The 12,912-nt window shown below is 37.3% G+C and overlaps 2 protein-coding genes across 4 annotated transcripts in view; one reads left to right on the forward strand and one right to left on the reverse strand.

Moving 5' to 3' along the window:
- Nucleotides 1-8,601, reverse strand: part of LOC126476428 (cyclin-G-associated kinase) — a 264,992-nt gene extending 256,391 nt beyond the window's left edge. The window contains exons 1-4 of one of the 3 annotated variants that reach the window (XR_007586987.1): nucleotides 8,194-8,601; nucleotides 7,918-7,979; nucleotides 7,079-7,138; nucleotides 6,700-6,814 (exon numbers count right to left, since the gene is read on the reverse strand). Coding sequence is in view for 2 of the 3 variants with exons in the window: in XM_050103541.1 (XP_049959498.1) it covers nucleotides 6,700-6,814; nucleotides 7,079-7,138; nucleotides 7,918-7,979; nucleotides 8,194-8,329 (373 nt within the window). In the remaining variant the exon portion in view is untranslated. The remainder of the gene's footprint in view (nucleotides 1-6,699; nucleotides 6,815-7,078; nucleotides 7,139-7,917; nucleotides 7,980-8,193) is intronic. The other 2 variants (XM_050103541.1, XM_050103542.1) reach the window with 2 other exon arrangements.
- Nucleotides 8,602-8,802: 201 nt separating this feature from the next.
- Nucleotides 8,803-12,912, forward strand: part of LOC126476459 (guanine nucleotide-binding protein-like 3 homolog) — a 92,937-nt gene continuing 88,827 nt past the window's right edge. The window contains exons 1-2 of the mRNA XM_050103543.1: nucleotides 8,803-8,976; nucleotides 9,055-9,162. Coding sequence (XP_049959500.1) covers nucleotides 8,958-8,976; nucleotides 9,055-9,162 — 127 coding nt within the window. The 5' untranslated portion in view covers nucleotides 8,803-8,957. The remainder of the gene's footprint in view (nucleotides 8,977-9,054; nucleotides 9,163-12,912) is intronic.

Below are 12,912 nucleotides of genomic sequence, written 5' to 3' on the forward strand. Positions count from 1 at the left end.
CTGCAGGATTCATGGTGTCAATTCCCTTCAGCACTATTCCAGACATTAGTCGAGCCCATGCCACATCACGTTGCGCAACTTCAGTGTGTTCATGGGGGTCCTACACAATATTGGGCTGGTGTACCAATTTCTTTGGCTCTTTCTTCAGTGTATACTGTATCTAATGGCAACAAATAGATCTGACCTCTTTCAACTAGAAAAGGCAGAAAGATACATATATATGTTCAGTGAACTATATATACCCCCATGTCCTAACTCGATGAGGAACTTTAAACTTTCAGCACAGGACAGGAGCATGTAGAGCAACGATGGCCCAAGATTAAGAGAATTGTTGACCATGCACTGAACAGTTCATAATGGGAGTGACCCTCCATGGTAAACAGTCATTTTGCAGAAACTTCTAGGGGAACACTAATTACTGCATAACAGGTGTAAAACAAAGCATTGGCCTTACGGTAGATAAATGCTGAATGAAACTCATTTGACTGTCAAGAGTGCACTGTGTGAAACCTTCAGTGACTACCATAGCAGAATACTGTCAAATGATCTTTCACAAAATCCAAAGAAATTCTAGTCATATGTAACGGCTGTTAGTGGTACCTAAGTTAGTGCCTTGTTCCTGACAAATAAGATGAACTGGAACTGAGGATAGCAAAGCATAAGCTGAAATCCTTAACTCTGTTTTCAAATGTTCCTTTACAAAGGGAAACCCAGGAAAATTGCCACGATTTAACCCTCATGCCCCTGAAAAGATGACTAAACTCAGTATTAGTGTCAGTGGTGTTGAGAAACAGTTAAAATTGTTAAAATCGAACAAAGCTCCTGGGCTTGGTGGAATCCCTGTCAGATTCTATATTCAATTTGTGGCCGAGATAGCCTCTCTTCTAACTATAACCTATCATAGATCCCTCAAGCAAAAAATCAGGCCCAGTTCTTTGAAAAAAGCACAGGTCACACCTATCTGCAAGATGGGTAGTAGAAGTGATCCAAAAAATACTGTCCAATGTCTTTCACATCTATTTGTTGTAAAATCCTAGAACATAATCAGAATTCATAGTGAGAGACATTGTACAGAGTGACCTTCTCCATGTCAACCAGCACGGATTCCAGAAACATCGATCATCTGAAACCCAACTCTCACTTTTCTCACGTGACACACTGGAAGATTTGAACCAAGGCAGTCAGGTTAAATGCAGTATTTCTTGATTTCGGAAAAGTATTTGACTTGGTACCACTACTGTGCTTATGGTCAAAAGTCCAATCATATGGGGTATCAAGTGAACCTTATGGATGGACTGGAGGCTTTTTGGTAGGGTGGACACAGCATGTTATATTCGATCAAGACTCATTGTCAAAGACTGAAAGTAATTTCAGGTCTGCCTAACGAAAGTGTTTTGGGACGCATGCTGTTCATGTTATATATTAATGATGTTGTGACAATATTAATAGTAACCTCATATTTTTTTACAGATGATGCAATTATCTGTGATGAAGTACTGTTTGAAAGAGGCTGCATAAATGTCCAGTCAGATGTTAATAAGATTTCAAACTGGTACAAAGATTGGCAATTTGCTTTAAATGTTCTGAAATGTAAAACTGTGCACTTCACAAAAAGAAAAAAATATAGTATCCTGTTGTTGTTGTTGTTGTTGTTGTCGTCGTCTTCAGTCCAAACACTGGTTTGATGCAGTTCTCCATGCTACTCTATCCTATGCAAATTGCTTCATCTCCGAGTAACTACTGCAACCTACATCCTTCTAAATCTGTTTAGTGTATTCATCCCTTGGTCTCCATCTACAATTTTTACCCTCTGCACTTTCCTCCAATACTAAATTGATGATTCCTTGATGCCTCAGAATGTGCCCTACCAACCGATCACTCCTTCTAGTCAAGTTGTGCCACAAATTCCTCTTCTCCCCAATTCTATTCAGTACTTCCTCATTTCTTCATTAGTTACATGATCTACCCCATCTAATCTTTAGCATTCTTCCGTAGCACTACATTTCGAAAGCTTCTATTCTCTTCTTGTCTCAAGTAGATACTGTCCATATTTCACTTCCATGCATGGCTACACTCCATACAAATCCATTCAGAAATGTCTTCCTGACACTTAAATCTATACTTGATGTTAAATTTCTCTTCTTCAGAAACACTTTCCTTGCCATTGCCAGTCTACATTTTATATCCTCTCCACTTGGACAATTGTCACTTATTTCACTCCCCAAATAGTAAAGCTCATCTACGACTTTAAGTGTCTCATTTCCTAATGTACTTTCCTCAGCATCACCTGGTTTAATTTGACTAGATTCCATTATCCTTGTTTTGCTTTTTTTGACGTCCATTTTATATCCTCCTTTCAAGACACTGTCCATTCTTTTCAACTGCTCTTCCAGGTCCTTTGCTGTCTCTGACAGAATTACAATTTCATCGGCAAACCTCAGAGCTTTTATTTCTTCTCCATGGATTTTAATTCCTACTCCAAATTTTTCTTTTGTTTCCTTTACTGCTTGCTCAATATACAGATTGAATAACATTGGGGATAGGCTGCAACCCTGTCTCACTCCCTTCCCACCACTGCTTCCCTTTCATGCCCCTCAACTCTCATAACTGCCATCTGGTTTCGGTACAAATTGTAAATAGCCTTTCGCTACTTGTGTTTTACTCCTGCCGCCTTTAGAATTTGAAAGAGTGTATTCCAGTCAGCATTGTCAAAAGCTTTCTCTAAGTCTACAAATGCTAGAAATGTAGGTTTGCCTTTCCTTAATCTTTCTTCTAAGCTAAGTCGCAGGGTCAGTATCCCCTCAGGCGTTCCAACGTTTCTATGGACTTCAAACTCATCTTCACTGAGGTCAGCATCTACCAGTTTTTCCATCCATCAGTAAAGAATTCGTGTTAGTATTTTGCAGCCATGACGTCTTTCACTTTTCTGCATTCCCTTCTTTGCTTAGAACTGGTTTTCCATCTCAGCTCATGATATTCATACAAGTGGTTCTCTTCTCTCCGAAAGTATCTCTAATTTTCCTGTAGACAGTATATCTTACCCCTAGTGATATATGCATCTACATCCTTACAGTTGTTCTGCAGCCATCCCTGCTTGGCCATTTTGCACTTCCTGCTGATTTCATTTTTGAGACGTTTGTACTCCTTTTGCCTACTTCATTTATTGCGTTTTTATATTTCCTCCTTTCATCAATTAAATTCAGTATCTCTTCTGTTACCCAAAGATTTCTACTAGCCCTCGTCTTTTTACCTACTTGATCATCTGCTGCCTTCACTATTTCATCTCTCAAAATTACCCATTCTTCTTCCACTGTATTTCTTTCCCCTATTCTTGTCACCGTTCCCTAATGCTCTCTCTGAAACTGTCTGCAATATCCGATTCTTTCAGTTTATCCATGTCCCAGCTCCTTAAATTCCCACCTTTTAGCAGGTTCTTCAGTTTTAATTTACAGTTCATAAAGAATTGATTGTGGTCAGAGTCCACATCTTCCTCTGGAAATGTCTTACAGTTTAAAACCCGGTTCCTAAAATTCTGTCTTACCATTATGTAATCTATCTGAAACCATCCAGTGTCTCCAGGCCTCTTCCATGTACACAACCTTCTTTCATTATTTTTAAACGAAGTATTAGCTATGATTAAGTTATGCTCTGTGCAAAATTAGATCAGATGGCTTCCTCTTTCATTCCTTACCCCCATTCTATATTCGCCTACTCCTTTTTCTTTTCTTCCTTTGCCTACTTCGAACTCCAGTTCCCCATGACTATTAAATTTTCGTCTCCCTTCACTATCTGAATAATTTCTTTTATCTCATCATACATTTCTTCAATATCTTCATCAGAGCTAGTTGGCATATTAACTTGTACTACTGTGGTAGGCATGGGCTTTGTGTCTATACAACAATGCATTCACTATGCTGTTCGTAGTAGCTTACCTGTGCTCCTGTTTTTTTATTCATTATTAAACCTGGTCCTGCATTACTCCTATTTGATTTTGTATTTATAACTCTGTATTTGTCTGACCAGAAGTCTTGATCCTTCTGCCACCTAACTTCACCGATTCCCACTATTTAGCTTTAACCTATCCATTTACCTTTTTAAATTTTCTAACCTACCTGTCCAATTAAGGGATCTAACATCCCACACTTCAATCCGAAGAACACCAGTTTTCTTTCTCCTAATAACGGCATCGTCCTGAGTAGTCCCCATTCAGAGAGCCGAATAAGGTACTATTTTACCTCCAGAATATTTTACCAAAGAGGACGCCATTATCATTTATCCATACAGTAAAGCTGCATGCCCTTGGGAAAAATTACAGTTGTAGTTTCCCCTTGCTCTCAGCCATTTGCAGTAGCAACACATCAAGGCCGTTTTGGTTAATGTTACAAGGCCAGATCAGTCAGTCATCCAGACTGTTGCCCCTGTAACTACTGAAAATGGTGCTGCCCCTCTTCAGGAACCAAACATTTGTCTGGTCTCTCAACAGATACACCTCCGTTATGGTTGCACCTAAGGTACAGCTATCTGTATCGCTGAAGCATGCAAGCTTCCCCACCGACGGCAAGGTCCACGGTTCATGGGAAGAGTATCCTATAACTGTAATATCACAGAATCACAGTTGAGATCAGCCAACTCATACCAATACCTAGGTGTAACATTTTGTAGGGATATGAAATGGTATGATCATACAGGTGTTTATGTGGGTTAAGAAAATGGTAGACTTCAGCTTGTTGATAGATTACTGGGGAAGTGCAATCAGTCTACAAAGGAGATTGCTTACAATTTACTCATGCGATGCATTCTGTAACACTAGTCAAGTGTGTGTGACCCATACCAAATAGGAATAATGGGGGATACTGAATGTATACCAAGAAGGGTTTGTTTGACCCATGGAAGGATGGTACAGTGACACTGAAGAAAATGAACTGGCAGACTCTTAAAGATAGATGTAAACTGTCCAGAACACGTCTGCTAACAAAGTTTCAAGAACCAGCTTTAAATAATGACTCTAAGAAGATTGGGTTTAATGTCCCGTCAACATCAAGGTCATTATAGATGGAGGACAAGCTCGGATTGTGTTAAGGATGGGGAAGGAAATTGGCCATGTCCTTTCAAAGAATCCATCCAAGTATTTGCCTGGTGTGGTTTAGAGAAAGCATGGGAAACCTAAATCCAGATGGCTGTACCTGGGTTTGAACCATCGTCCTCCCAAATGTGTGTCCTGTAAGTGACTCTAGAAACATACTACATCCCCTCCATATTGTTCACAAAGATATCGTGATGACAAGATTAGAATAAATTCAACGTGTACGGAGCCATTCAATCAAACATTCTTCCTGCGCTCCATACATAAATGGAAGGGGAAGAAAACTTAATAACTGGTACAATGGAACATTCCCTCTGCTATCCACTTCACAGTGGTTTGTAGAGTAGACCTGTTGATGAAATGTAAGGGGTGTTCATTTTACTTGTGGCAACTGTCGGTCACAAGCAGATTAGTGTGGTGAGCAAAATTGAAGTGTATTTAAGTAGCTGACGACCTTGCAGATATTAACTTCCACACACAATTTGTCTTGATTTCACATACATGACATTACACAAGGACTTGGTGCAAACTGCTTTTTTTCTGTAGCTTTTCCTTTCTCCACATGCTTCTCCATACATGATGTAAGTGTATGAGCCACAGCTAACCACATTACTTGTAATGCCAATTTGCTGACAGTTTAAAATCATCCAGTTTATTTGTGTTTTATTTCACTAGTAATGTTCTGCAGATGCTCATGTATGCCTCTGCACAGAGTTATGACGTCATTTGAAGCTGGCAGTCAGCTTTGAGCCATGACATACTGATATTGTGACTTGCAACATATGTGAGCAGAGAGAGCGAGAGCGAGATATCAACACTAACACTAGTTATTTTGAATTTATGTCACTTTTTGGGATGTTAGTTGTGACAGGTCGACCTGTAGCGTAGCCAGAGATCTGGGTTTGACGAGAAAGTCACAGTTTTGTCATCAACTGGCAGTGTCAACAAATGTGATGTTCTGGTACCGTAATTAATAATAATCATACATTTTTATGGCACTTAGTTTATGCATCTTGAATTTCAGTTTAAGTCTGAAGTTTTGATGTCACATGCAAAAGAGGGGGGAGGGGTGAAGTTACCAGCAGGTTCTATACTTCAAAGCTGACTTTCTCCAAGGATAAATGATGATACAAGAAGGAGTTGTACGGAAGTAGTCAATGAAGCCATCAGACATGTTTCGTGAACTTGTCAATTCATCCAAATTGTAATACCAAGTAATTTACAAGCAATAAAAATAAAAATCAAACTGTGCTAGATGAAGTTGAAATATAATGTATAACGATTACTTTGACAGAAGAAATCTTACAGTCCTACAACTTATGTAATGGTTTCCTGTGGTAATATAACAGCAGCACCTTTTTCACAGCTCACATAAAAACGAATACCACATGTAACATACAATTGCTAACAGTAGTTCTGCCATGCACCCTAGGAGCTGAGTACATTAAAAAAGGTTAGTCACCTTACTACTGGTTCCTTCTAACTGGTTATTAATTTCAGTTACAGTTGCAACTGAACAGAAAACAATATTAAGTGATGAATGTGACTGGAATAAAATAGTTATGATTACTCAATAGTTGCTGTCTGGACATTGTGTCTGTTTTTGCAAGACTCACCTTGGCAGAGTTCTGTTAGTAACAGATATTCTGTCATCCCATTGCCAGATTTTGTTTTGTCAATGCAGGCTGCTGATAAAAACTGAAGAATATTTGGATGCCCTGAAAGTTTCTTCTGAGTAAAATGTTAAGGGCAACAGGGAAGATTTTTAAATATATGGGAGATTATCATACAGCAAAGCATTCAAGTATCTAGCAAATATTAATGTCGAATACAATTTGAAACTTAGATAAGTGGACTTTACTCAGAGACAGAGAGAGAGAGAGAGAGAGAGAGAGAGAGAGAGAGAGAGAGAGATTGCATTTATTGGAAAATACGTTGTTAAACATTGAATTCCTTCAGAAATAAAACTTAATGTTGTCCTACATTAAAGGATACAAGTATTGTTATTTCTTGTACAATATTTCTGTTTGTATTTTCATCTGCTGCCATAAGTCTCTGCAAAAAGAAAACATTTGACATTTGGATGAAATATTCTGAAATGTTTTACTTAATAAATACATAGTTCCAAACACAGAAAATTTAAAATGAATACATCAAAAACCATGAAAATCTTTTCAGTGAAGCACTCAAACACTTCACACAAGAAGTAAATTAGGAAACAAATCTCACACAAAAATTGCCCAAATGTTTACATTAACTGGTTTTAAAATAGTTATTTACAAAAAATTCTTATCCAAAAAGTTACTGCTTCAAATCAAAAAGTTGCTGCTTCAAAACTATGCTAGTCTCATACTGCCCAGTTCCCAAAGGCTTTACGAAATAGGCTAACATTTTTTTTACGGTGCAGTTTGTGTGTACTCTCAACATACAAACGTCAGGAGATTTTTCATGTCATGTTTAGACAAACTTTCTATGATGTCTTTGTTTCATTTTAATGTATGTCTAAGACTCATTCCACACCTCTGAAGTTTCTCCTTTTCAATGGGCTCTACGAGGCACAATGGCTGAACACACACTGCAGTTGCTCAAGGGAAAGTGCCAAAGTGTTCAAACTGCAAAAACAAAGACTTATATTTGCCAGCAACAATGATAAACCATTATCTTGGTTACCATAGTACTACCTCTCTGCTTTGCACGTTGACAACTTGCATCATATGACAGCGCTCAGGATGGCACAATGTGACAATACGTTCAGCTGACAGGTTTACTTGTATGTGCCATATATCGCGTACACGATCAGTTCGCTGTGATATTTTTTGTGTTGAAGCACCTACCTTCAGAGCATATTCTTTCCCCGTACTTGGATCCTGAGCTACGAATACATAAGCCGATCCTCCTGCAATTTAAAAAAGAATATATCAGAAATGTTAATGCCCACATGAAACGTCAAACACAAGTTATTTGACAGTTGCGTTATTATATTTTCTGTCCGAGTATCAACAGGAGTCTGTACTATGGTACAGGAAAGCAATGTCTTTTGGTTTTCAATCTCTCTAACTGTACCGCCAAGAGGAAAAAAAAATTAAGAGAAAAAATAAGATTATACATGCCTTCTGCTATGACTTTTTTCACTCGCAGCTTCACATTTCCTAATTCCACTATTTGCCCAACTAACTCATTTTCTGCTCCTGCTGCATATGTACTGCTATTAAAATAACCCATTGCCGATCTGAAGAGTTCAGACATGGTTTTAAAAAAATACTTTTACTACACAACTTTCCTTAGCAGCATAACAACTCCACTCCACCAACCCCCTTAAGCGTACGGCCCCTTAAGTTCCGGTCAACAGAAAATCGAGATCTTTACTTCGATAATAACGATTGTTGGTCTGAGAAAAAGGATACAGAAATCAACCCAGTCACGTAAAAACCATAAATATCTGCTAGTTTGTCAAGTTGTTAGCTTTGTCGTTGTTGCAGACGCGTCAGTATGGTACAACAACTGTGCTAACCACATACTCTTTTTTGTTATGAAGCCCGGTAATCAAAATGAAATCTTTCTTCGGCTTCAATCACAGCTAAAAGATAGTAACTTCGTTCAAAATCATTAAAACGGAATATTTTCAGAATATTCTCTGCATTCGATATGCCAAATGTTTTAAATGTTGGTAACAATCGAAGAGCGACCGAATAGACTTCTTCCATATGTTCAAAACATTAAAATGAGTGACGTATCTTTAGCGATGAACTTCTTTCCGTAACAGTTCGTAAACATGCACAATGCCACACACGTGCGAATTTGAAGTTGATGTGTAATGTGAGTGTTTCGACTGATGTGTTATTTTCCTCAGTTTTTTTAAAGTTTTGTGAACAACATGGCCAAACTATGCTTGAGTGAGTAATATACTTATATGATGTTCAGTATTTCATAGATTTGTTGATATGTTGATGATATATTGTGATCTCCACTAGAAAAAACCAGCAAGCGCATTCCTGCGCGGAAGAGGTACAAAATTGAAAAGAAAGTACGAGAACATAACAGAAAACTGAGACGAGAAGCGAAGAAAAACCCTAAGAAGAGTAAGTACTTCTATATACGTTGCGAAGCATTGTTAAGTACATGGCAGTGTGTTCCTCCCTCTGTACCAGTTATTAGGGCTTTTCCCGTAACATTGAATCATAGAGTGTGGGAAAAATGATTGTTTAAATGTCCCTATATGTGCTGTAATTAATGTAATCTTATGCTCACGATCCCTATGGGAGCGATATGTAGGAGGTTTTAGTATATTCCTAGATCTCTCGGGTAAAACAAACTTGTGACCATTTGTGCTGCCCTTCTTGGTATACGTTAAATATCCCCTGCTAGTACTATTTGGTACAGGTCACAAAAACTTGAGCAGCATACTTGGAAGGGGTCGTATGAGTGATTTGTAAACAAGATAGTCTCTCTGTTCATCCCACCTCAAGTTCCTACTAAGTTTACACACAGACAGACAGTTATAGCCTGATGTACAGTACAACCAAACAAAATTGAGTATGAAAGTTACATTTATCGAGTTATGCTAAATACTTTGTTGGATACACTTATCCAAGATTGCCTGCGATATAATGTAGCCTATTGCAAAATCTTTTCTGACACGTACTATCAGTATTCCAATTGCTGTGCATTTTTAAGCAGACATAAATGCTAACTCCCTCACATAATTATTCGTAAAAATATTGTTAGCCTATTTTTACTCTTCATTATGGCATCTTTTAGACCTAATTTCAATTGTGAAGTCATTATTGGGCCCAAAGATACAGAAAATTTTGAATTCACAGAGCTTCCCAAAATAGATCCCAATTTTATAGCGCCAAAGTACTTTATTTTCCACTTCTAAAATACTTTTTTCTGAAGGCATTCAAGATCATACACAAACAGTGTCTTTGTCTCTTCTTCTTTGGTTCTGGAATATCTGTTCGTCAGGTTTTCCTTAGGATCCTCATTGTCACTGACTTGTGGTTATGATTCAGGTCCTGGTTCTACTTTAGGGCACAGAATGTCTTTTTATTCTTCTTTGCAGTAGTTCCTGGTGTTTTTATAAAGGTAATAGCTTTGTTGTCTTGCCATTACTACTGGAATTATTGCACCAAGAAATCCAAAAATAACATGGCCTGTCTAGAGGCGCCTTCTCTAAATCTCAGTGGATAAATTAACACAGGTGATTAGGAGTTTACTCACACACATTAAATTATATCCCAGTCCAAAATTGGAAAAAAAGACAAGCAGGTGTGCTGTACTTTTTCAGCCTATGAAAACAATGAAATCTAAAGTCCTGTCATATCGAACAAACATCTACATCATTTGTCCTCACGTAATATGTAAGTGAAAAGGGTATGTTATATTAGGCAAATGATATAGGTGTGTGTTAGATATGACCGGGCTTTGAATTTCATTATTTTCATAGACTGAAAAAGTACAGCTCATCTGCTTCTATTTTCATTTTGAACTGGAATCTTAATTTAACGTATGCGAGCAAACTCCTAATCACCTGTCTTAATTTATCTACTGACTTGAACCTTAACCCAGATAACCATGATGTTCTTTTGGAAGAATGATATCACTCAGTCTTGAAATTATTTATTTCTGTAAATAATGCACTGTCGCAGTGGGCTGTAGTGCATTTTTAAATGAGGTAAGTTGTGTCAGAAATGCACTGCCACAGTCATTTTGACACTATCCATTACCGTTACTGAGAAATTGTCTCTTGAAAACAAGTTCAGTTTTACCATGGATGAATTGATTGATCTAGTTACCAAGGGGGTATGTATATTTTCTTCCATATTGTGTCGGTAATTCTGATACTGTTAACATAACATCTTAAAAGAGTAAACCATATATTTATAGGGTTATATAACAATTGAAAGTTCGTGTCAGTTGTAATTCAGTAATGTTTTGAACCATCCTTCCAGAACGGTGTCAGGATACTATTTTATATTCATAGAAAAAGATGTTCATTGTTGGTACTTTCGGACGTTTTAGAAACAGATGATGTGAAGTACCAAATACTGGTGTGGATGTAACATTACACCCTCCTCTAAATTCAAACAATGTTATAGCAGACAAAGATTCGGGTGCCAAAGAAAATCCCAGTGTAGATAAATTACTAGCATGTCAGCTCAGTGCTACTGCACTTTGTGACTTGGACATAACTGCCTATCGTAATGTTGTGAAGACAGCACAAAACAATCCTTAACCTGTGATGCCATTCCAGTATCCTACAGCAGTAAAACAGCAACAACAAACAAACAAAGCAGAAAGGCTGTCAAAGAAAGAAGTTCAAAACCTCAATAAGTATAATTGAAAAAATGGAGTAGTAGATAATCCAACAACTGAATGGCCACTAATGTGCACAGTTGACATGAAGGAAGTGCGAACACCGTTTGAATATTTCAAACAGCTTTTTAATAGTGAAGTACTTCGAATGATGGTCATTCATATGGTGATATGTTGCCGCTTATTGTGCAATACTTCTGCTAAGTGGTTATGCGACAGTATCACACAGAAAAATATACTCGGTCAGATAAAGACAGTCACAATGACCTCATAGCAAATGTCAAGTCCAGAGATCGGTGTGACTTTTTCTTTTCCAATAGGTATGCAACAAAGTAATTTAGAGAAATGGGGCCGTTTTGGGAAAATCCACCCATTACTGTGTGAGAGGGGTCTGGAAGCAACTGGAAAAATAAGAGGTAACAGTGTTAAGAAATGTGCTTTATCTTTTGTAGATAACACTGATAAAAAGAAAGAGGTGATCACATGAAGTTTGTTTCAACTAAGCATTAGTGATTTCCATTGTTCATCGGAATAACAATAATGTTGTTACTGTAGCCACTAACATTGACAGAGTTCAATCATTGTGTTCTGCAGCAAGATTTTACAGGAAACAAAAGAAAAGGATTAGGGTGTCTCGGTCTAACCAATTAATTTCTGCAGCACTCGTATGGCAGCTGTAGATCGAGCTGATCAAAATGTATCCTTGTGTAGATGCTCTGTAAGAGGGAAAAAATTAGTATTTCCACATCATCAGACATTTCATAGACATTGCATAATAAAATGCATGGGATCTTTACAAGCACAATGAAGAAGCCATAGATCACTTGACACTTTGTCTTCAAATTGTCAGTGCAAAGAGTGACTGCCAACAGAGGGTGTCCAAGTAAGAAGGCAAAACAAGATTTTCGGTTTGATGGAAGGGAACATTACATTGCTGAATTACCAGTGGATGAGGAAACAAAAAAAAGCAACAGAAATGTTGAAATTGAAACAAAAAGGTTACTATAATGTGCCTAAAATGTGGTGGACCCATTCATGTTTGTTGCTAAATCTGTTCATACAGTTACATAAAAAATATTTTTAACATTATTTTGTTACTTCATTGTAGTTATTAGTTGATTTAAACCCATAACTCAAATTTATTGGTGTTTATTTGACAATAACAATACCCAAACAAGTTAACTGTTCCAAGTTTAAACTTCACAAAAAGTTATCCTATTGTTCTGATGTCCCTCTGGAAGGATGTGTGTTTTTGTAACTACTAAAAGCAATTCATACCCAAAACTGTTTTTTTCTTTCTTTCTTACAATCTTACTAAAGAATAGCGATAACATATAAATCTGTTTTGAAAAAATGAAAGATAATTCAGGGCTATGTGCTGACAATGGAGTCTTCTTTTGTTTTATCATAGATGTCAAGAAATATTTGATTTTACTTCTGTTGACCTTTAGATATTAAAAATTCGATATTGGTAAATAAGTCTTAACTTCTAAAGAAATTTAGATCCATACATT

Source organism: Schistocerca serialis, chromosome 1 (genome assembly GCF_023864345.2).
Source record: "Schistocerca serialis cubense isolate TAMUIC-IGC-003099 chromosome 1, iqSchSeri2.2, whole genome shotgun sequence".
Classification (NCBI taxonomy): Eukaryota; Metazoa; Arthropoda; class Insecta; order Orthoptera; family Acrididae; genus Schistocerca; species Schistocerca serialis.